The 22,567-nt window shown below is 42.3% G+C and overlaps 1 protein-coding gene across 1 annotated transcript in view; it reads left to right on the forward strand.

The window, feature by feature from the left end:
• Positions 1-557: 557 nt before the first annotated feature.
• Positions 558-22,567, forward strand: part of LOC309565388 (inositol-trisphosphate 3-kinase B-like) — a 125,743-nt gene continuing 103,733 nt past the window's right edge. Inside the window, exon 1 of the mRNA XM_082270318.1 lies at positions 558-1,055. Within this exon, the coding sequence (XP_082126444.1) occupies positions 735-1,055 (321 nt within the window). The 5' untranslated portion in view covers positions 558-734. The remainder of the gene's footprint in view (positions 1,056-22,567) is intronic.

Here is a 22,567-nt window from a genome sequence, read left to right on the forward strand (position 1 = left end):
TCCCTTATCACGCTAGGAACACACTTGTATGGCATCCTTCTAGTGCCGGGTGTTGGAACAAAGCGAGAACACCCACAAAAAGCATACCAGCATCCAGGATAGTGCCAGATTGCCCATTGGGCTTCACATTGGCCACCAGGGTACTAAGGCAACAAAATAAGCAGAGTATTGTCACTATACAAAAACAAGTCCCATAAACTGGTAGTTAACAAGATGTTTGTTTATTTTTTAGCTGTACCAAATACATAAAGGAATGGGCTGTACACATTTAAAGAGCCAATACCTGCAATATGTTATAATTTGTGGACTTTTATAAACTTAATACATAACTGCATTAGATGGTAATATTGTACACCTTTTAGGATTAGATAAGTACAGATTTTGTCTTCCTACGTACAGATAATTTATAAAACTTTACAAATGTCAGAGTTGTGACATGATATCATGCACCTGTTGTAATACATGATTCACTTGCAAAGTGTTCCATAATAATATGCTTATCAGTCAGTGAAAGTAAAAGCCATGAAGATGCAAAGATCTACTGTTCAGTTTGTGTTGATTTGCACTCTCTTGACAGATGTCACATGGACAAGAAGCGTGAACCTGAGAACGAATTTTCAGGGCATGCCAATGGAAGAGCAAATAACCAGAGGTCGTGGCTGCTCAGTCAGGCGCAAGCAGTGAAGTACAACTGTTCAAAGACCAAGTGAAGCTTTCAGTCGAAAATAAAAACCATGGAGCAACCAGATCAGATCCCTGTGGAGGAAAACCTGCAGAAGTTAACAGTATTACCTTGTGAGAAAGAGAAGGAAACCCAAGAGAGCAACATGACTCCTCTGCCAAAAAATCATGACAAAGAGAACAGGAAGTCCATAGAGAAGGACAACTCAGTAGATATCATGCCAGTGGAAGAGGTGAAAAAGTCAGTGCGGCAGTCAGACAGATCAGTCTCCAGCACTTCTACCTGTTCATCTGTTAACTACTCTTCACCAGAGAGTGACCAGGTCTTCAGTGACGAAGAGGAGATCCATACAAAACGAAAAATTCTTCGAAAGGTGAGGGACCTTGGGATCAATGGTTGTGATACGTTTTCTGATATAACCTAGAAAGAAAAGGAAAGTGTCTGTGTTGCCACTAACAAAAAGTCAGCTTCTAGCTGCCTTATTCCTTATGCTGGTTAAATAAGGGAAGACTGATTTGCTTGCTGTGGCTGCCCCTGAAACATCCTTCGGTTTCCTTTACATCAGCCCCATTCAGAGGTGTTTTTAGTAGCAAAATGGTTGAGAAGCACAAAGCATATGCAGAGAGGACTTGTTATCTGTGGGCGAAGATGTAAATCAGACCTGCTAAGTATACGAGACAGGGAAGATAGTGGGAAAAACTAAGAGGGGGGGGGGCTGCTGCTGTGGAGGGTAAAATTATAGGTTAGGCATCTATATGCAGCCTTTGTTTTGACATCTTACTTGAAATTATCCTGGGTAAACTCATGGTGATGCTCACTCAGGAGTGGGAGGGACAGTTTGTCATTATCTGCTGGCACGATACACTGTGTAGGATGGGATGTATAATCTCATTTTGTACAGAATGTTGGAGATATACCTGCACATAATTTTTTACAATGCAAGGCACAAAGAAAAGCACAGACAGTAAGATTCTTTGTCAGTTTTATTTGTTTGATTTTTCATCCTTTTTAAAACTTTTTTAAAAATGGCCCCTATTGGGGTTCTAACTATGGGCCTAAAGTGATTCTAAAGGCAAAATGTTTTTTAAATCCATTAAGGTAAATACTTCTGGGTGCAGCCCCTCTCCCTTATACTTACCAGAGCTCTATCTTGATCCAGCAATATGCATAAGAGCAGAAGCTCTCCTGGATCTCACGTTACTAATTGGCTCACACAGCAGCCGGAGCCATTGGTTCTTTCTGCTGTCAATCACAGCCAGAGAGCAAATGAGGAGAGAGCGAGGCCGAGCTGCGCTGTGTGTGAATGGACACACTGAGCGCGGCTCAGGGCGAGCTTGAATGCCCCTATAGCAAGAGGCTTGCTATTGGGGGCACTCGGCAGGGGGGAGGAGCCAGGACTGCCGACGAGGGTCCCATAAAGAAGAGATCGGGGCTGCTCTGTACAAAACCATTGCCCAGAGCAGGTAAGTATAACATGTTTGTTTGTTTGTTTGTTTTTGTTTTTTTATTTCCTTTTTAGAATCATTTTAAAGTGGTTCTAAAGGCTCAAGGATTTTACCTTCATGCATTCTATGCATGAAGGTAAAAACCCTTTTCTGTGTATCAGCCTTACTAATACTTCCTCCATAGTCCGATCTTCCTCCATCGCTGTGCACACGAGCCTTGGCTCTCCTGGCACCCTCCTCTTTGGCTGAGACAGCATGGAGTGCCATTGGCTCCTGCTGCTGTCAATCAGTCAGTGTGCCAATGAGGGGAGAGAGGGGCATGTGTGAATGGATACACAAGAGTAGTGGCTCAGGATCGAGCCTGCCTGGGTGCCCCATAGCTAGCTGCTTGCTCTGGGGATACTCGGCAGGATGGAGGAGTTAGAAGCACTGGTGGAAGAGGAGGAACAGGGCTGCTCTGTGCAAAGCCATTGCACAGAGCAGGGAAGTATAACATGTTTATTATTCTAATGCAACAAATTCTGAAGCTTTAATATCACTTTAACTTCTTAATGCCAACCAACTGTCTGCGGCCAAGAGTTTGAGTAAATGTGAATTGCTGTTCTTCCTACAATATGTAGAATTCTATAATAGAAAAGACATGACCACCAAAGACATGCTGGTAGGTTAATTGGATCCTGTATAAAATTGGCCCTACTATGTATGTATGAATGCGAGTTAGGGACCTTAGATTGTACGCTCCTTGAGGGCAGGGACTGATGTGAATGTGTAATGTATATGTAAAGCGATGCGTAAATTTACAGCGCTCTATAAGTACCTGAAATAAATAAATAATAGAGTTTATCAGACTTTTTAGATATTTAAAGAACACCTGAGCTGTGGAGGTGCCAAAAAAGCTGGCATAGGACAAAGGACTATACTGGCTATGGTCTCCCTGTAGCTGAGCTTTTACTCAGGACTGACTTCGCATGGCCTGTGTCTCTGTGTGGAGGTAGCTATCTTGATTATGTAAGAGCTGATGACCTTGACTACTGGTGATTTGATGACTGATCTGCAAGAATAGGTAGAAAATTCAGATCTACTAATTAAATAAAGCAAAGGCAGGATAACCCCTTTAATACAGATTTTCTCTCCTGCAAGGAGAACAGTGAGCAATGCAGTGGTGACATCACCAAGTTTTACAGTTTTACTCCAATTTTTGCTTATCTAACAGTTCTAAGCAAGCTTGCCATAGAAGTGCTCACTACTGATATTTTTCATAAGGAATTTAAGGCAAAAGGTAAATTTGTCAGGGTGCTGCTTAGGCACAGTTAACATGTTGAGATAGTCCCTATAGCATAGGCAACCACCACTTTTTTTGAGTTATGGGTCCACTTTAATGTGATTGATATCACGGTCTTCTACTCTGAGCATAAATTAATAGATACCTTATTCTGTGTACATTTTGCCCAACTCTAGGTCAAGTAGAACTAGAATAGGTAGAACTTCAAGCTTGCTTATAATGTTATGTTTTAATATAAATTTAGGGATATTTAGTTGATTGTCTCTCTTCTAGATTGCTTTGTTACATTCCCTTCCTCCCAGGGATTTAGAGGTGGGAGCTCTACTCTGTCATTGTTATCCTAAGATGACAGAAGGATGGTCACTTTTTTACTGTATTCGTTTAAAAGGAATTTATCCTGCAATTGACATGTCATTTATTTTTCCAGCCTTAATGGATTACAGTGTGAATGAAGTCCGCTAGCTAACCTCTTGGGCTATTTCATTAGCAGGCAGCTTTACCTTTTATGGGATTTTTAATTAAATGGGATTAAGCTGATATTTATGCAGATAGTTCAGAAACATGGGATTTAATGTCACATCTGGCATGGGTGGGATATCCTCTGGTTTTTCTAAGATTAGCGTGTGCCAACTATGTAATGGAAAACACCTGACTATATATGTCTATGTTTGTTAAGTTTCTTTTGCAGTGAGGAATTGCCTACCTGAATAAGTTGCTTGACTAGACTGCTTTGGTGTCTGAATCTTAGGCACTGCTTAGAACAAAACTGAAATGTCAATTAATGTGGGCTTACTATAACATTGTGCAATATCCAGTGCTACTGATTTATATCTGTTCCGTTTATTCTGTTAGCAGGTCTTGCCAGCAAGATATCTGTTAGATTGTTTATCCTTGTATAAATATTCTTAGTCTGTACTTATAGTTAATGTCCTGGCAAATATAATACAAAACCTAATTTTATGCAAACGTGTATTATGTAAAAACCTTACATGTATTGTATTTTATAAGCAACTGGTCTGAGCATCAGACTCTATTGTGATATCAGTCCCCGTTATCTGGCTTTATTTGGCTTCAGGTTCTGCAGCATCTACATGTGCTAACAGGAAACCTAGTTAGAGAAGGGGAGAGGACTGGGATGATCTCATCAGTCTGCTGCTCCTTCATGGCCCAATCAGAGCCTGGGGGAAAGTCAGGTCAGCAGTCTGGCTATGTTGTAAAGTTTTTAGAACAGTCTTGACAAATCCTGAGGCAGGTAAAAAAGAGCTCATATATATTTAGCCAAATGCTAGTATTTAGCTGTTTGTCTGGAGTGAGGTTTCATTTAAAATTGTCAGAAGAAAAATGAGAGGGGAAATTTGCACATGCAAATCTAAACAGAATATATCTTGACATTGCAACACTTGCAAAGATATGGGTCCACAGACAGCAATAAGAGGAGTTGTGAAAGTATTGAACCCAGTAGTGCCCATACACAGGAGGTGCTGTCATTTTTTTTTAAGTGCTGACCAACAGTTGCGCATTTCTTATGACCCATCTTTGCATATATTAAAAGTCCTCCTCTAGGACACAATTCTTTTCAGTTTGAATAAAATGGGGAGGGATTGGAAACTCTGTTAAGGTTTTACTCCTGTCTTATTGTTACATTCGCTACATATGTTACATCTGATTGTACAAGCTTCTTTACATGTACTAACCACTAAATAGTGTGGTGTCTGCCATTGGATACAGATTGAAAGGATAGTTTTAAAGATAAATTCTAGATATGGATACTTTATACATTGATACATTAGTCCAGCTTGGACCGATGTAACCATAGCCAGTGCCTGTTGAAAGCTGGAAATGACTGGGGTAGACACCGTTAATCCAGTGATCTTCACTTGCTTCTGTGTTTCACGGCACGCAGAGCGGAAGCCTTACTGCGTTCAGGCCGCAGAAGCTCTGCTGCTCGGCAAGGTTGCCATGCAGAGAATGCTTCGCATTTTCTGAATGAATGCAAAACTTTCTCTGATTGATCAAGGTTGAGAACGTAACATCACTGTCCCACTTCTCCATCTTGACCTATCAGAGAACGATTTGTGTTCATTCAGAAGATGCAAAGCATTCTCTGAATGGCACCTGTGCTGGGTGGCTGACCTCCTATGTTAACAGTGCATAAGTGCAGTTGCTCGGCATGGGACCTAGAAGCAAGTGGAGATCACAGGAGTAGCGTTGTCAAGGTATGGTAAATTCATAGTTACATTGATCTAGCTTGGACCAATGCAACTATGTAAAAAAATCAATACCTGTAATTCTTCTTTAAGTAGGTCCTTTAAAGAATATCGTACAAAGTTTGTATAGTAAGATCGTAACTTGTCTAGTGAGTATTTAGACTAGGTTCACACTGCGGGTGGTTACAGGTACAGGACAGCGTGTAAATCGCACCTGCAGCTAAACCACCCTGCTCTTTTGCAGACAAGCGGGGCGGCCATTCATTCTTAACTGCATGGCCCCACTTATCTGAAAACACAGTGTGTTTGATTGTGGGAAATTCCATGGTGCAAAAGCACAATTTGATTTCCCTGCGGCTGCATTTTAAACAAAAAGGTGCAGGAACATTTTTCACTTAGTGGAGGAGGAAGTGAGGGGAAATCTCTCCAACAGAGACGCAAACAAAAGTAGAAGCACCTATTTTTCATACATTTTGCATGATCTTGCTGGTCTTGCACATTTTTATAATCCGTAGTACAGAACCACAACAAAACGTTATTGATCAATATGAACACCTATCGTAGTAAAAGTACTTTTTGTAAACACATCTCTACATTAGACCTAAAGGAAGGAGAGAAAAGTTGTAGATAAAAGAAAAACAGGTTTTGGTCTAAAACAGGGATCATCTATCCAATGAGGGGACACTTGGGTGTATCTAGTATGTAAAATGGCAAGTAAAGATCCTAACATTACATAGTAATAAAATTTAGTTTGGTAGGTCAAATTTGAAAAATGTTTTACTGATTGAGAGATTCCTCTTTTTGCCAAGCATGCAATGAAAAAAGACAAACATTTTAGGGTGCAGTGATTCAGAGCAGTAGTCTCCAAACTGGATGCGCCCCTTTGCTTGCCTTTATCAGGCCCTTGAGGCACCATTCTATCCACTAAAACCAAAGACAGTACACTATTCCCCCCCCCCCCCCCATTGACACCAATGATGGAGCACTATTCCTTCCACTGACACCAATGATCTGGCACTATTCCCCCACTAACATCAATGATCTGGCACTATTCCCCCACTAACATCAATGATGGGGCACTATTCCTCCCACTGACACCAGTGAGGGGACACCATTCCTCCCCCTGACACCAATAATGGGACTGCTACTGACCCTAATGATGGGGCACTATTGCTTCTGCTGACACCCAATGATTGTGAACTATTCTTCCCACAGACACCAAGGATAGGGCAATATTCCTCTTAATTACACCAAGGATAAGGCAATATTCCTCTTACTTACACCAATGATGGGACACCATTCCTCCCACATACACCAATGATGGGGCACTATTCCTCTTCTAAATACCAACAACAGAGCACCATTTCTCAAGCTGATACCAACAATGGGGCACTATTCCTCCAACTACAACCATTGAGGCGGCACTGTATGCTTCCACTGATGCTAAGAAATTTCTAATCCCACTGGCCACAGTCTAGCCCCCCTACAGCCTGAAGGACAGTTAAAGCGGAGTTCCGGGCACAAAAACGATATATTTTTTTTTTTTTTGTGCCCCTCCGCTAGTTCGAGATCACCTGAAAAGGAATTGGATAGTTATTTTTTTTTTTTTTTTTGTTTACTTACCTTTTAATTGAAGATCGTACTTCCTCCCTCGGAGCCGTGGCTCACCCCGTCACTTCCTGTCTCGCTATGATTCCTGGGAGCTGAACGTCATCGCTCCCAGGAATCAATGGGACGGCACCGGCCCCGCTCATCACTTCCGGGCGACGCCGCATTCCCCTGCTAAACAGCTTCTGGGCATGCCCAGAAGCTGTTTAGGAATGCGGCGCCGCACCGGAAGTGACGAGAGGGGCCGTGCAGGCGCATTCTGGGACAAGAAGACACGGAAGAAGACACAGAAGAGGACCGCGCCGGCTTCAGCTGCCCACAAGAGAGATGGAAACTCTGTGGAAGAAATTTTATAAGTAAGTATTTCTTCTAAAAGGTAAGTGCGAACCGGGACAGATCAGAGGCTAGCCATTGTGGAATGTGCTAGCCCTGACTGTCCCGGGGGTATGTTTATTAAAAAATGACTTCTGTGCCCGGAACTCCGCTTTAAGTTGCGCTTTGTTAGAAAGTTTGGTTAAGAGGATTCCCATAATTTGCCTGATTTGTTGAGGTGGTTCAGATATTTGTCTGTACAGTACTTTGGTTTTAAATAATAATGCCTAATAAATGATCCAGTCCAGAGGATCCTTGATTCACTCAAGTCCATCTAGTACATCCTTATGTACACGTGTGCTCTTATCCTTCAAAAGTGCATTCTGCACTGATATGGATAATGTTGTGCCATTATCCAGTCATTTCTATTAGGCCAATGTATTTTTCATTATTAGTCTGTTTGTCAAAACAGCAGGCACTGCAAAAGAAACAAGTACTCTGCATGGGTAGACAAATAACTGTTAAATGTCGTTTGCATACAAACTGGCCCCACCATATAGCCTAATTTCAGTTTTTTTGAAAATACAGCCGTATTTAGCAAAAGGCCTAAAGCAAATCCATGCGTTGTCCTAGCAGGTCAGCGCAAAGGCTTGACTTTAATCATGCCCCCTGCCCTGCAGTTCATTCCACAGTCTGTTCATCCATCCGTAGTGAGGAAAGGAAGCCCTAAATTAAACTTCCCTTTAGTTAGAGCTTACCCAGGGCTAAGAAACAATTACCATGCACCAGTCAGGTCACCCAGGAGAAAGTTGAATGAGTGACATGTTTCCCATACTCAGAAATACAGATTTTTTTTTTTTTTTTTTTGCTTCCAGCATGTGAACAGAGTTAATAATAAGGCAGAGGAAAGGGGACTGTATGCTGCCGGGTAAGAGGGCATTAAAGAAAACATGTTGCTCTGCCCTGCATGGTAAAATCACAGATTTGCTTTAAAGCATTAAATCAACTAATGAAGCATTGTGCTGCATAGCAAGTTTGCCTCCCTGTTTGGCCAATTGCTTTTGGCAGGATTGTTAATGGGGAGTGGCAAAATAAAATATGTTAGCTACTCTACCTGAACATACTTGATGTATTTGCAGAGCAACTTCTAACTCCAACACATACAAATTTATTCAGTGATTAAAAGTGGATTTGGTCTCCCATGCTTTTGTCTAAAATAGGAAAACTGTTTTAGGTTTATTTAAGCTTTTAAATGTAAAAGTGATTGTGTACATGTCTACATTCTCTGTTAATTTTCCAAAAGCTGTGTTTACTTGTATGATTTGAAAATATATATGTAAATGAAGGCAGATATACAATAGGTGTGGACTTCCTGCATAGTTATTTGTATGCATTATACAGTAATTAAACTTTAAAGTGGTTGTTAAACCTCTGACATGAAATAGGCACAAAGCATATCCCTCTATAGTGCGTACTTGTCTCACCGGGAAAATGACAAGATGAGTAAAAGTAACACAGGGGTAGGAAGAAATTATATAGTGCTTGTGAAAGGGAGAGCGGGGAACACAGGTGGGAGGAAGGAAAGGAAGGGCGGGGATGAGGGAGGTAGAAGTGATGGGAGATAAGGTAGTGGTCAAGCGGGTAAGGGGGACAGATAAAGGAGGGGAGCAGGGGGATTCCGGATGGGTCCCGTGCGGTCTTCTGAGTTCGCAGTGCTCAAGGTTTAGGCGGCATCCTGTAGGGCCCTGCCCTCGTCTGAAAGGATGAACATATTCCAACATCCCCAAGTTGCCTTGTATTGTTCCCTCCTGCCCTGCGAGGTCATCACCAGGTCCTCAAAGTCATTAATTTGTTTAATTCTGGACAGCCAAAGCGGTATCGAAGGAGGAGTCGTAGATTTCCAGCACAATCCAATGCACCCCTTAGCTGCTTTGAGGAGGTGGCGCAGGACTTACTTGTTTCAATTAAGACCACTAATGCCCCATACACACGTGCAGATTATCTGCAGACTTTTGTCTGCAGACTTACCAAAACCATATAATATGAGGTCAAACCTAAACACTTTCAATTTGTATGCAATCCGGCAGGCCCTTGCACTACATAGAAAAGGTAAGTCTGCAGACAAAAGTCTGCAGATAATCTGCACGTGTGTATGGGGCATTAGTGTCATTTCTGTCTGCTGCTTTGTTCCTCTTCTAAGAGAAAAAAGGTAAAAAGGGGGGAGCTCAAAATGATTGACATCCTCAGCTCGGTCCTTGTGTGCTGTGTGGAGGGGATGTGTTTCTTCCCTATAATCAGCTCTCAGAGTTCTCCTCACTGAGCTCTGCAGAGTTTTATTTCAGCTCTCTGACCCCTTTTTTTTTTTTTCGGAGAGCTCAGACAAGGTATATAAATTGTGTACTTAGAATGGATGTATAGAAGAGAAGGCGGCAGATAAAGAGGTACAATTTTTGTAGGTGGATTTGTTTCATCTTTATCACTTCACTGGGAATATGTAATGTACTGTATAAATATTAAAATGTACAAAAAAACTGCCTTAAATGTTATGCTAGTAATTTAATATGTGCTGCTGTGAACATACATTACAAATTGAAAGTTCATGGGTACCTTTCCCCTTTTTGTATGATTTTTTTATTTTTTTGTGTTTAGGTGTGTGAACACTGCCTTGTATCTGCTATACTGTATATCTTTCCGGGATCCCAAACACTTAAGCCCAGTACACACTATAAGAAAATCAGACGAACAATCGTGCAGCTTTCCTCTGTTTTGCAGCAGGTTGAAACCGAGGATGGTACTAATTGTATGACCATTTTCGAACGACAAAGGTTTTTTTATTTTTTTGTTTATCTTTCCCATGCATTTATTTATTTTTTTTCTCGTATGAAAACAGTACACATTAAACAAAAATTGTTAGTTCTGTTCACGTACGAAAATTTTTTGGGGAGTTTCTCCCTTCGTAAATTTTCATTTGGAAAGACTAAATCGAATGTCGAAAGTTGTGTACACACAATAAACAAATCTAATGATTGTGCCTCGTATGGCATTTTAGGGCTCTTTCACACGGTCCGCCTCCGTAGGCGGATCCGTGCTGCTCTGCGGGGATCGATCCGCCGATCCCTGCTGAGCCGGCGGATGACCGCTCCGTCTCCGCTTGCAGTGCGGAGAGGGAGGTGTCACAGCCCCCGCTGCTCTCTATGGGGGATCGGATGAGAGCGGATCGCCTGTCCGCTCTCATCCGATCCCTGAACGGATGGAAAAATAGGGTTTCCATCCGTCCAGATTTCACGGACAGGATCGGATACGGATGGCAGTGGGTGTCAGCAGACATGTCTCCGCTGACATCCGCTGCCCCATAGAGCTGCATGGAGGATCCGATCAGATCCGCCTAAAAAAAACTGACAGGCGGATCTGATCGGATCGCCCGTGTGAAAGAGCCCTAAGTCCTGATTTTTTTTTTTTTTGTAGCGTGTACCCTTCTTTACAGTGTTTTTGTTTTGCAAATAAAGGGGCTGTCCCAATCATTCTATCAAGTGTGTCTTACTGTTATGGTCAACAGCACCAACCAATAGTAAGACGCATCCTGTGGGAATGGCTGGGGACAGCAACTCTGACCAAGAAGGTTGGTTGGTTATGTACAGTACAGAGCTCACTCAGTTTTGAGGCTCTCCAGGCACTATGCAGCAGATCATGGGCAACATGCAGGTACCTAGAGTTACTAAATAGTATAGGTGTGTTTTCTCTGCTTCACCCCCTCCCATCCCATCCCTCCCATTGTTGGTAGCAGTGGGAGGAAAAGTGCCATCCTTGGTGCCATTGGAATGAATTATGCATCATTGTTGGTGTAGGTTTAGGAAATATGCCCCATTACTGGTATCAATAGAAGGAATGGCGCAGAAATGTTGGTGTCGGTAAGAGGAATAGTGCCTAGTATCTGTGGGAGTAATAGTGCTCCAAGGACCGGATAAAGGCAAACAAAGGACTGCATCCAGCCCAGGGGCTACAATTTGGAGACCAACACCATATTCCAAAATCTAAACCTTAATCTAAGCCAAACCCCTACACTTCAAAGTTACCCCTAAGCCTGTATCTTAACCCAATACCTATACCTCAACCCATGTCTTAACCTTTCCCCAACCCCTATACTTTAACTTAATCCCTAAACCTAACGAATAAAGTAATGACTATACACAACTCAATATCAGTGCAACCCAAACCTTGGCTTGCTCTTAAGGTGAATCCTTAAAAGAAGAACTCCAGAATAAATAAGAAGTGCTACTCCATAGAACCTCCCCTCCTTTGTGGGAGCAAGGCATTGTGCCTTGAGGTACTAAACGTAATCCCTGTTGTTATTGCTCTCACGTTTAATTGACTATAGCTGTTTTACCATTTAATCCACTGATGTGAATGTGATATTCTTTATAGAGAGGCCTCTATTCTGTATTTGTCATAGGGTGACTATCTATACTCACCGAGTTTATGCTCTTGGTAATCGGATGCTTTATTAAGTGAGGCCAAGCCTTTAAGGCTCATTTATTTGGGTCCTGCTTATAACACTCGGGGCCCTGATTGTATTGGACGGTGCACCCTTTTTCCGACATTTGTCTAACCACATTAGTATTTCTGTACTTTGTTAAGCTTTTGAATAAAAATCTTTTGAAAAAAAAAGTTGGGTGCCACCTCCTAACCACTTACCCACTGGGCACTTTTACCCCCTTCCTAACCAGGCCAATTTTCAGCTTTTAGTGCTCTCACATTTTGAATGACAATTACTCACATGTTGAAAAGAGTTTGGTGCCTCAGGCCAAGGGGTGGGACTTTGTGGGCTTAGTAAGACAATGTTGTGTAAAATATTTAACAGTTTATTGAAGAAAAACATAAATTAGTGATAACAACACTTAATCAAGTGTATGGGTTATAGACCCATAAGTGATGGTGAATCGAGTAAGGAAAAGTGACACAGTGATATGGTGACAATATAAATACCTGGTCCCGGACAACCCCATGATTACGTACAAAAAACAAACTCAATGCAACAAACCCTGGTCCACAGTGAGATGAAACCAAGAAAAGATCCTTGTAAAACCAAAGGTACCTTTCCATGTGGTTCCTGTGCACAGTGCACAATGATCCAGAAATCAACCTCCAAATTATTACCCAATGGAGATTCTTTCACCCCCAAACATTTTGCTAACTGCAAGACCAAAGGCATTGTTTACCTAATGGAATGTGAGTGTGGAGCATTCTATGTCGGGAAGACACAACAGGAATTTGGACTAAGGGTCAATAAACACCTACAAAGTGTGACAATAGGAAACTTCTACCTCCCGCTTGGTCGACATGTAGGCTACTTTCACAAGTACAGGATGCCTAAAGTCACTTTCTCAGCCTTGGACAGGATGCCTATTCCATCTAGAGGGGGAGACTGGAATAAGTCTGTCTTACAAATCGAAATGCGCTGAATAAAGAAACTCAACGCAACAAAACCACCTGGACTAAACGAAACCGAAAGTTATCGTCCATTCTTTCTGGAAAAACTGATTGAACTCTAACATGCCAAAACAAATACCAAAATACCCACTCAATTTAATTACTTTTTATATATTTTTTTCTTTTTGTGGGGAACCCCCCCCCCCCCCCATTCAGCTAAGTTCCTGTCTTAACAAACCCAATCAGTCTTCTGATTAGACAGTGACTGGCTACATTATCCCAAAGTTCTAAAGTAACACTTATGAACGAGAAATCAAATATTTATTTCTCATCCATTCACAAGGAATCTTGTGAATGATCCTTTAGCCCACTTTAAAATAGTGTGGGCACAAACCAAGTCCAACCAGACACCATTTATAACAACCCCATTATTTTTTTTTATTTATTTACTTTTTTCTCATTTTTGTAGGGTCTTCCCCAGCCCTCTTTGAATGTTCCTCCCCTCATTCAGCAGAGTTCTTGCTCCAATTCTTGCGGAAATAAAACCCAATCAGTCTCTGGCTAGACACTGACTGCACAACTTCAAGGTTCCTAAGTAACCCTTATAAATGAGAAATCAAATGTCTCATCAATTCACAAGAAATCTTGTGAATGATTCTCTAGTCCCCCTTTAAAAAAGCGTGGGCATAAAATTAAGTCCAACCTGACACAATTAGCCAAAACACCACCCTACTTCAATATGATTTCAAACCCTAACCAATAAACCACCATGACTCCCTTATTTGGAAGTCATGAGGCTGCCAACCACAACCCTCCCCCAATACCCACCTATAGGAAACTGTAGATCTGAGTCCCTGTTTTCAGGGGTCTTATATCTCACATGGCCCATTCTGACCCCCCCTTTTATTGCCCCCCCCTGTACTTATATTGATGTAACATATCATTATATGATTAGAATTAAATATAATCCATTTCTTACAACATTATTCAGTATATACTGACGTTATTTCTGGTGTATTTTTGTTTTATTTACTTTCAGTTTTTGCATGTCTGTACTGTATGATCCTCTGCCTGATCCTTTAAACACACCTGGCACAGGTGACCCCGGTATCTACATAACCGGGGGCTCCATGAGAAGCAGAGGGCAGCAGACCCTGCACAACGATCTCCCACAAGGGAATCTTTCTCTACACCTGTGTCGGCGGCCACTCTTCAGAAATTCTTCTATCCTTGCACGCAGGGTGCGCGCGCAGCTCAGGCTGACGCGCGTCACGCCGACACACAGACCTGGAAGTCAGGTCTGGATACGTGGCACTCCGATGCACACATCTGCGCATGCGTGAGTGGGTTTAAAAGGCTGGGGAATTAAAACAGGGCGCCACTTCCCTCTTGCTGAGGGAATGAGGCAGACGCCCAGGACCTGCTGCTCTTGGATACCCAGCCGTGGATCTTCCTTTACATTACCAACAGTGAGTCTTTGGCAAGCAAGTCTACAATGTTACACTTTTATGCATTGATGGCTTTTTATCCTCCAATAAAACAATTTTCTTCTTTGCTTAATTTGCTTATTTTCACTCCACTACTATCAGGGCAAACCTGAAACTGACCGGGACTGACCCCCCACTGGTTTGTTCAAGCAACTACGATAGTAAGTAATATATGCCATACTTACATATATATAACTCCAAGTTGGAAGCATTTACCTAACACACTCACTATATATTATATACCACAGCAGCAGTATCCACACCAATTCCTATGTGAAAATTTAAAAGATCAGACGCTAGGTTCCACCTATTTAACAAGTATGTATCTAAATTATGTGACCTATGGGAAGCATAATATGTATTGACTGTTTACCTACTATATTTTCAGATATGGTGGACAAACTTTCCTTGATAAAGGCAATCTATTTCATATGCCGAAACGCGTAGGAAGTCCAAGATATTTTCTCCCTGCAGACCCCACGCTGTATCCACAAGCATGGACTGACAGAGAGACCTATTTATATTGTCACCATATCACCGTGTCACTTTTCCTTACTCGATTCACCATCACTTATGGGTCTATAACCCATATACTTGATTAAGTGTTGTTATCACTAATTTATGTTTTTCTTCAATAAACTGTTAAATATTTTACACAACATTGTCTTACTAAACCCATAAAGTCCCACCCGCCTTGGCCTGAGGCACCAAACTCTTTTCAAGATACTCTCTCAGGGATGTTGGCTAAACCAACTATAAAGGTTTTTGGGAATCACACCCATTGATATTACTCAGTCATGTAACATTGTACCTATATGAAATTGTTGTCCTTTTTTCACACAAATAGAGCTTTCTTTTGGTGGTATTTAATCATCACTGTTTTTTTTTTGCGCTATGAATGAAAAAAGACCAAAAAGTTTGTATATAAAAAAAAAAAAACCTTTTTCTTCATTTTTGGTTATAAAATTTTGCAAACGTATACATTTTTCTTCATAAGTTTTGGCCAAAAGTTATACTGCTGCATATTTTTGGTAAAAATAACCAAAATAAGTATATATTATTTAGTCTTTGTGAAGTTTGAGTCTACAAGCTATATGGTGCAAATTATTGAAAATTGATCACACTTGATGTATTGACTTGATGTATTTCTTGAGACACGAACAAGCCAGGAAAGTTCAAATACCCCCCCAAATTACCCATTTTTGGAAAGTAAACATTCCAAGGTATTTAGTAAAAGGCATGGTGAGTTTTTTTTTAAGTTTTAATTTTTCAGACAACTCTTTGCAAAATGAAGATTTTTTTTTTTATTTATTTATTTTTTTTCCACAAAATTGTCATATTGCAAGTTATTTCTCACACACTGTATAGGCAAACTTGCAACTACACCCCAAAATACATTCTGGCAATACCACATGTGTGAGACTTTTTCACCGCCTGGCCACATAGAGAGGCCCAACATCCAAGTGGCACCTCCAGGCGTTCTAGGAGCATAAATTACACATATAATTTCCTGACAACCTATCGCAGTCTTCAAGGCCCTGGAGCACCAGGACAATGGAAATGCCCACAAAATGACCCCATTTTAAAAAGCAAACACCCCAACACATAATCTAGGAGCCAATACGAGTCATTTTTTTTCCACAAGTTTTTGGAAAATGTGGAAAAAAAAATGAAAACACATTTATTTTTTTTTACACAAATTTATAAGCTATTTCTAACACATAGCATGTACGTATCAAAAATGACACCCCAAAATACATTTTGCTACTCCTCATGAGCCATACCACATATGTGAGACTTTTACACAGCCTAGCCACATACAGAGACCCAACATTTAGAGAGCACCATCAGGTGCTCTGGGGGCATAAATTTACAAATCTAATTTCCTGACTACCCATTACACTTTTGTAAAGCACTGTAGGGCACCGATAAGCATTGTAGTGGCACGGGTGAGCACTGATGTGGCATGGCTGAGGCATGGATGAGCACTGATATGGCATGGCTGAGGCATGTAAAGCTAGGTGAAGCGCTAAGCAGGTATCAGATGAAGTCCATATCCACAAGGAAAAAAGGTAAGTGCAAAGCCAGTGTCCAATCAATCAAGTGCTTGATTCAGGAGCCACCACCAGCACCCAAAAGTAAGAGCCTCTTACCAGACAATATTGACCCTCATTACAAAGGCCAATGTATCGCAGGAACATACAATGCAGCTGGAGTACTCCCAAGAGTATACACAATCCCCTCGTGGTCCTCGACAGGATGCCGGATGGTATTAACCTCAGACCAAATATGTGTCCTTATTTATTGGGCGTACGTGTCCTTCCAGCTAACGGTGTTCATAACTGTAAATTTTCTAGAAGAGCAAACTGTCTGTTGCCAAGTGGAGCACAGCAGCTTGAAAGAACCACTTCTAGTACATCTTGGTAAGTAATTTGTAAAGTACTCACTATGGAGGCTCACGCTGCCTGCAAAGGCTGCAGAAAGTGAGTACTTTACAAATTACTTACCCAGATGTACTATAAGTGGTTCTTTCAAGCTGATGTGCTCCACTTGGCAAGAGACAGTTTGCTTTTCTAGAGAATTTACAGTTATCAACACTGTTATCTGGAAGGACACGTACGGCCAATAAAAAAGGACACATATTTGGTCTGAGGTTAATACCGTCCGGCATCCTGTCAAGGACCACGAGGGGATTGTGTATACTCTTGGGAGTACTCCAGCTGCGTTGTATGTTCCTGCAAGACATTGGCCTTTGTAATGAGGGTCAATATTGTCTGGTAAGAGGCTCTTACTTTTGGGTGCTGGTTCCTGAATCAAGCACTTGATCTATTGGACACTGGCAGTGCACTTACCTTTTTTCCTTGTGGATATGGACTTCATCTGATACCTGCTTAGCGCTACACCTACCTTTACTGTATATTGATCTGTTATTCAAGATTTTGTTAGCTGCTGTTGTGCATGGTGTGAGGTTATTTTGAGGTTGGCGCAGTATATTACTATCATGGCTGAGGCATGGATGAGCAGTGATGTGGCATGGCTGAGGCACGGATGAGGCACTGATGTGGCATAGATGAGCACTGATGTGGCATGGCTGTGGCCCGGATGAGCACTGATGTGGCATAGATGTGGCACGGGTGAGCACTGATGTGGCACGGGTGAGCACTGATGTGGCACGGGTGAGCACTGATGTGTCATGATTGAGGCACAGATGGGGCACCAGTGAGCAGTGCTGTGGTCTCCCTCCTCTTCTCGCATGCTGTACCGATCGGTGTGTACAGCGTGTGAGGAGAGGAGAGAACTGAACCTGACATGCGCCTGTTTGTTGACAACTGATCGCTGTGTCATTGGACGGAGCCACCGCTGTCCTTGGCCCTTTACCACGATCTGTGGTGCGCCATGGGGCACAGACACTTCCATGTGCGTGCCCCAGGGGGTGCGCGTGAAGCGCAATTCTGGGAGGAGATTGCATGCCCTCCCTGAATAAGCCGACCGCGCTGTAGCCATTATTTGGCTATGGCCCGGTCCGCAAGTGGTTAAAGCTCTTTTTTTTATTTTTTTTTTCACAGTTTACTGCTTCACTGAGCACTATCAGTATACCTCCAGAACTCCAACACTTCAGCTAAGGTTTTCAGATACAGCAGCCACAGGGTTGATTTACCAAAACTGGAGAGTGCAAAATCTGGCGCAGCTGTGCATAGAAACTAGGGATAGACCGATTTATCGGCAAGACCGATATATCGGTATCGGCCCTGGACTGGCCGATAGTGCCAATATTTTTGTGACGTCATGCTGCCTTCTTAGGCCACCTCCCTCGCCTTGGACAGCCTCGTCTGGAGTCGGAACTTGTCTCGCTGGAGTGTATCGCAGCCATACGCCCATCCACAGCAGCCCGATGCCAGGCAGCCACCCACATCCACAGGCCCTTTACAGGCCACCCACCCGAAGGCCCTGTACCTGCCACCCACCCACTGTGCCAGCCAGCCAGCCACAGGCACTGTACCAGCCAGCCATCCACAGCCCCTGTGCCAGCCACCCACCCACCACAGGGTTCCTGCCAGCCAGCCACCCACAGACAGGGTGCCAGCCAGCCAGCCACCCACAGACAGGATGCCAGACAGCCAGCCACCCAAAGACAGAGTGCCAGCCAGTCACAGGCCCTGTATCAGCCAGCCGCCCACAGGCCCTGTATCAGCCAGCCGCCCACAGGCCCTGTACCAGCCAGCCACCCACATTCCCTGTGCCAGCCAGCCACCCACCACAGTGTACCAGCCAGCCATTAAGCATTAAACAAAAATGAACATGTTCAAAACCAGATTTATGTCAAAAAGTTTATTTTTTAAAATTTTAAATGTACAAAATATTGGCGGACACCGATACGTTGTGACCAAAATATCGGTATCGGCCCTGAAAAAAAACATATCGGTCTATCCTTCATAGAAACCAATCAACTTCTAACTTCAACTTGTTCAATTAACCACTTGCTTACTGGGCACTTTTCCCCCCTTCCTGCCCAGGCCAATTTTCAGTTTGCGGCACGCGGGGCAGCCCGATCAATGGAGGACAATATATAATGCCCCCCGGCAAAGTAAGCTCAGGCTGTAGCCATCTTTCGGCTATAGGGTGGGTGGGAAGTGGTTAAAGCGATAGTAAACCGCTGGGAAAAAAAAAAAAGCTGCAAGACAATAGCATAATGTGCTAGTATGCATTGCATATTAGTACATTACGAAATACTTACCTTAGAACGAAGCCGCTGCAGCGGCACCCGATCATTGCTGCGGGGGCTGACATGTTCCCTCTGCGACTCTTTTGGGTTTGCGGGCTTTGGTGCTGTGAGTGGCCGGAGCCACGAAGACACGCTCGGGAGCCCTCTGTTCTGGCAAGGAGCTCTGAAGTCCCGGCACGATACGCTTGACCTTCAGAGCGTCAGCGGCTGCATGCAGGGTGAATATCTCGTAAACCGTGCAGGTTTAGGAGATATTCATTTTTACCTACAGGTAAGCCTTATAACCACTTTAGGCTTTGACAAAAAAAACCTGGAAGCTGATTGGTTTTTATGCACAGCTGCACCATATTTTGCACTCTCCAGTTTTAGTTTTCACCCCCATAGTGTCTGATTGTGCAGCTGCTGTGTAGAAGATCTGTATTTCTCCTCTTTAAATCGGAGTTCCAGTCCCCCAAATACTTTTTTTTTTTTATAAACATTTCTCTGTACTTTTATACATATCTAGCAACATTAAGAACATGTCCTATGTTTAGTCCCTGTACTTTGTGTTAAAATATTTGAACCTAACCAGATCTCGGAAGCAGGCAGGTTCCATGTCCTCTGTGGGCATCTGAAGCCCTCTTCTCTTGATTTCCGGGATTCGGTGAAGCTGGCTACCCAGCATGCACCTCCCGATTTTGCGCCTGCCCACTGAGCGGCTCTCTGTCTTCCTGACCGGTTGCCATAACAATGGCGGCATGAGCAGAAGTTCCCGCCCCATTGCTAAAGCAGCCTGTAAATCATGACATCCCAATCGTACCGTTCGTGTCATTTCCGGTCCTGAAATAACACAAGATTTTGTCACTAGGCGATTCGCAAGGACTCCTGGGATACATGACGCCGCTATCCTAGGAGCCCTTGCAAATCGCCTAGTGATGTAATCGCCTAGGCAGCGGCACCAGGAAGTGCTGCAGAAGAAAAGGTATAAAAGGTATGTACAAATAAAAAAATAATTGCCGTTTATTACAGCATTCAGGGTGGGCATGAGAGTGATTGGACCTTCAGAAAATGGGTGGAACTCCGCTTTAAGCTCAGGAGTATAGCAAAAGCTATACTATTGGTACTAAGTGAACCAGTAAATTGTAAACAAAAGACAGTGGTATGTATCACCTTGCACTCAACTCCCTGTTTGGCAGCAGATGTTAAATCCTTTTTTTTTCTTTTGCAGGAGGTTTTTTTTTTTTTTTTTTTTAATCAACTTTTATCCCTATTATTCTGAGGTCAGAAAGCTTTGCCTTTTAGAATGGTCAGCAATTACAAAGTCATGTAAAAAGTCAATAAAACTAGTGACTTGATATATATCAAATCGCGAAGGTTGGAAATTCTTAAAGAAAAATCAGTGTCAAATATATCAAATTAAGATTTCAGTGATACCTCTTACCTCCATATATATTGTGAATATACATATAGAAGTGATAATAAAACATATAAATAACCTCAAAATATTGTGAAAGGTGAACTAAATAACACCACAAAGCAAAATACATATACAGTATCAACACAAATCTTAAATTGTGCAGTACATAAACTTGAAAGTCCAAATTTCAATCTTAATCAAAGTGGATACTGGATAATACCAAAACCCACGATAAACAATCGCCACAGTGAAGGATTTTACCACCACCAAGAAAACGGGGGGCTTACCAGAACAAGTGGACCCAATTGGCATATGGATCAAAAGAGCAGTGGTGTATAAACACCTATAAAGGGAAGGGGTGTTGTCTCTCCAACCACTCGCTACACAATTCTCCTTAATTGATCAAAAGGGAAGCTCGACCTCCACCTTCAATTATATGATTCGGTAGGGGGTGACCAGCATCACAATAAAGCCCGGATCCCTTCTTCTCTCGTAATGCTCAATAGATACAGCATTCAAAAAGGGAAAACAAGAAACCTCCACATAGTGTAAAACCATACAGTAAAAGTTTTTTTAAAGGTTAAGAACACTTACAGTCCAGTAGATAAAAAAGCATTTTCAGAGAGTAATAACCAGCATAAGTACATAATGGCATGAACAGAACTCGACCCAACGCATTTCCTCTACTAAGACGTCATCTGGGATGTGAGACTGTCATAGTCCTTGTGTTTTAAATAGGAAATATGACCCCAATTAGGACAAAAAACATTGAGAGAAACGTATGAGGATGGTCATCAACCTTATATGGAGGGAGATTTTGACAGCTATGATCACTCTCCATATATTTATAATCGGCAAAATCCGAACTCCCAAGGAAATCAGGTTTTTCCCAGAGACATCCAAGGACAACAAAGGGGCCCAGAACCAAGAGAGGCTTACGAGGGGGCAGAGAATTTAAAGGACAAAGGCGAACATACCCAGTCAAGGAATGTTCAATCTCAGTACCAAGGAATTGAATGAGGAAGAAAAAATAATTCTTGATAAGGGTCTCAACCACTTCCGGACCGCAGTTTTACATCGGTATATTAGTTAAATACTGGCGCTGGATTCGCCGCGGGATCACCCTTATGGGCGGCGGGAGAGAAGCGAACAACCCCCCTCCCCCCCCCGCTTCCCGGTCATTTTCCCTGCATAACTCACTCGCTGGTTGCGGGGAAAACCATCTGGTCTGCTCTCCTCACAGGCAGGAAGTCGAGTGAGGGCAAGATGGCCTTCACTTGACTCCATGGCCTTGGGGGACCGGAGTGATGTCGAACATTGTTTCTTAGCAACGGATTTAAAGAGCCCATTTTTTTTATTTTTTTTCATCATGAAAAATTCATCATGAAAAAAAATGACTTTTTTGTGTAGACGACGTGAGATCTGCGGTCTTTTTTCTTATTTCTATTACAAGGGATGTTTACATTCCTTGTAATAGGAATAAATATTATCAATTTATTAATTTTTTTTTAAAAAACTGTGTAAAAATAATAAATAAAATAGGAAAAAAAAAATGAAGGTGCCCTGTCCCGATTAGCTCGCGCGCAGAAGCGAACGAATATGCAAGTCTTGCCCACATATGTAAACGGTGTTCAAACCACACATGTGAGGTATCGCCACAATCGTTAAAGTGAGAGCAATAATTTCAGCCCTAGAACTCCTCTGTAACTCTAAACTGGTAACATGTAGAAATTTTTAAAATGTCCCATATGGGGATTTTTAAGTACCAATGTTTGTCGCCATTCCACGAGCGTGCACAATTTTGAAGCACGACATGTTGGGTATCTATTTACTGAGCATAACATCTTTCACATAATAGAAACAAATTGTGCTTATTTTACTGTTCTTCTTATTTTTTAATTCAAAAAAGTGAATTTAAAAAAAAAATTGCGTTTTGTAAGACCGCTGCGCAAATACGGTGTAATAAAATATATTGCAACGATCTCCATTTTATTCTCT

This window comes from Pelophylax lessonae (assembly GCF_965119305.1).
Source record: "Pelophylax lessonae genome assembly, chromosome: 10".
NCBI lineage: Eukaryota > Metazoa > Chordata > Amphibia > Anura > Ranidae > Pelophylax > Pelophylax lessonae.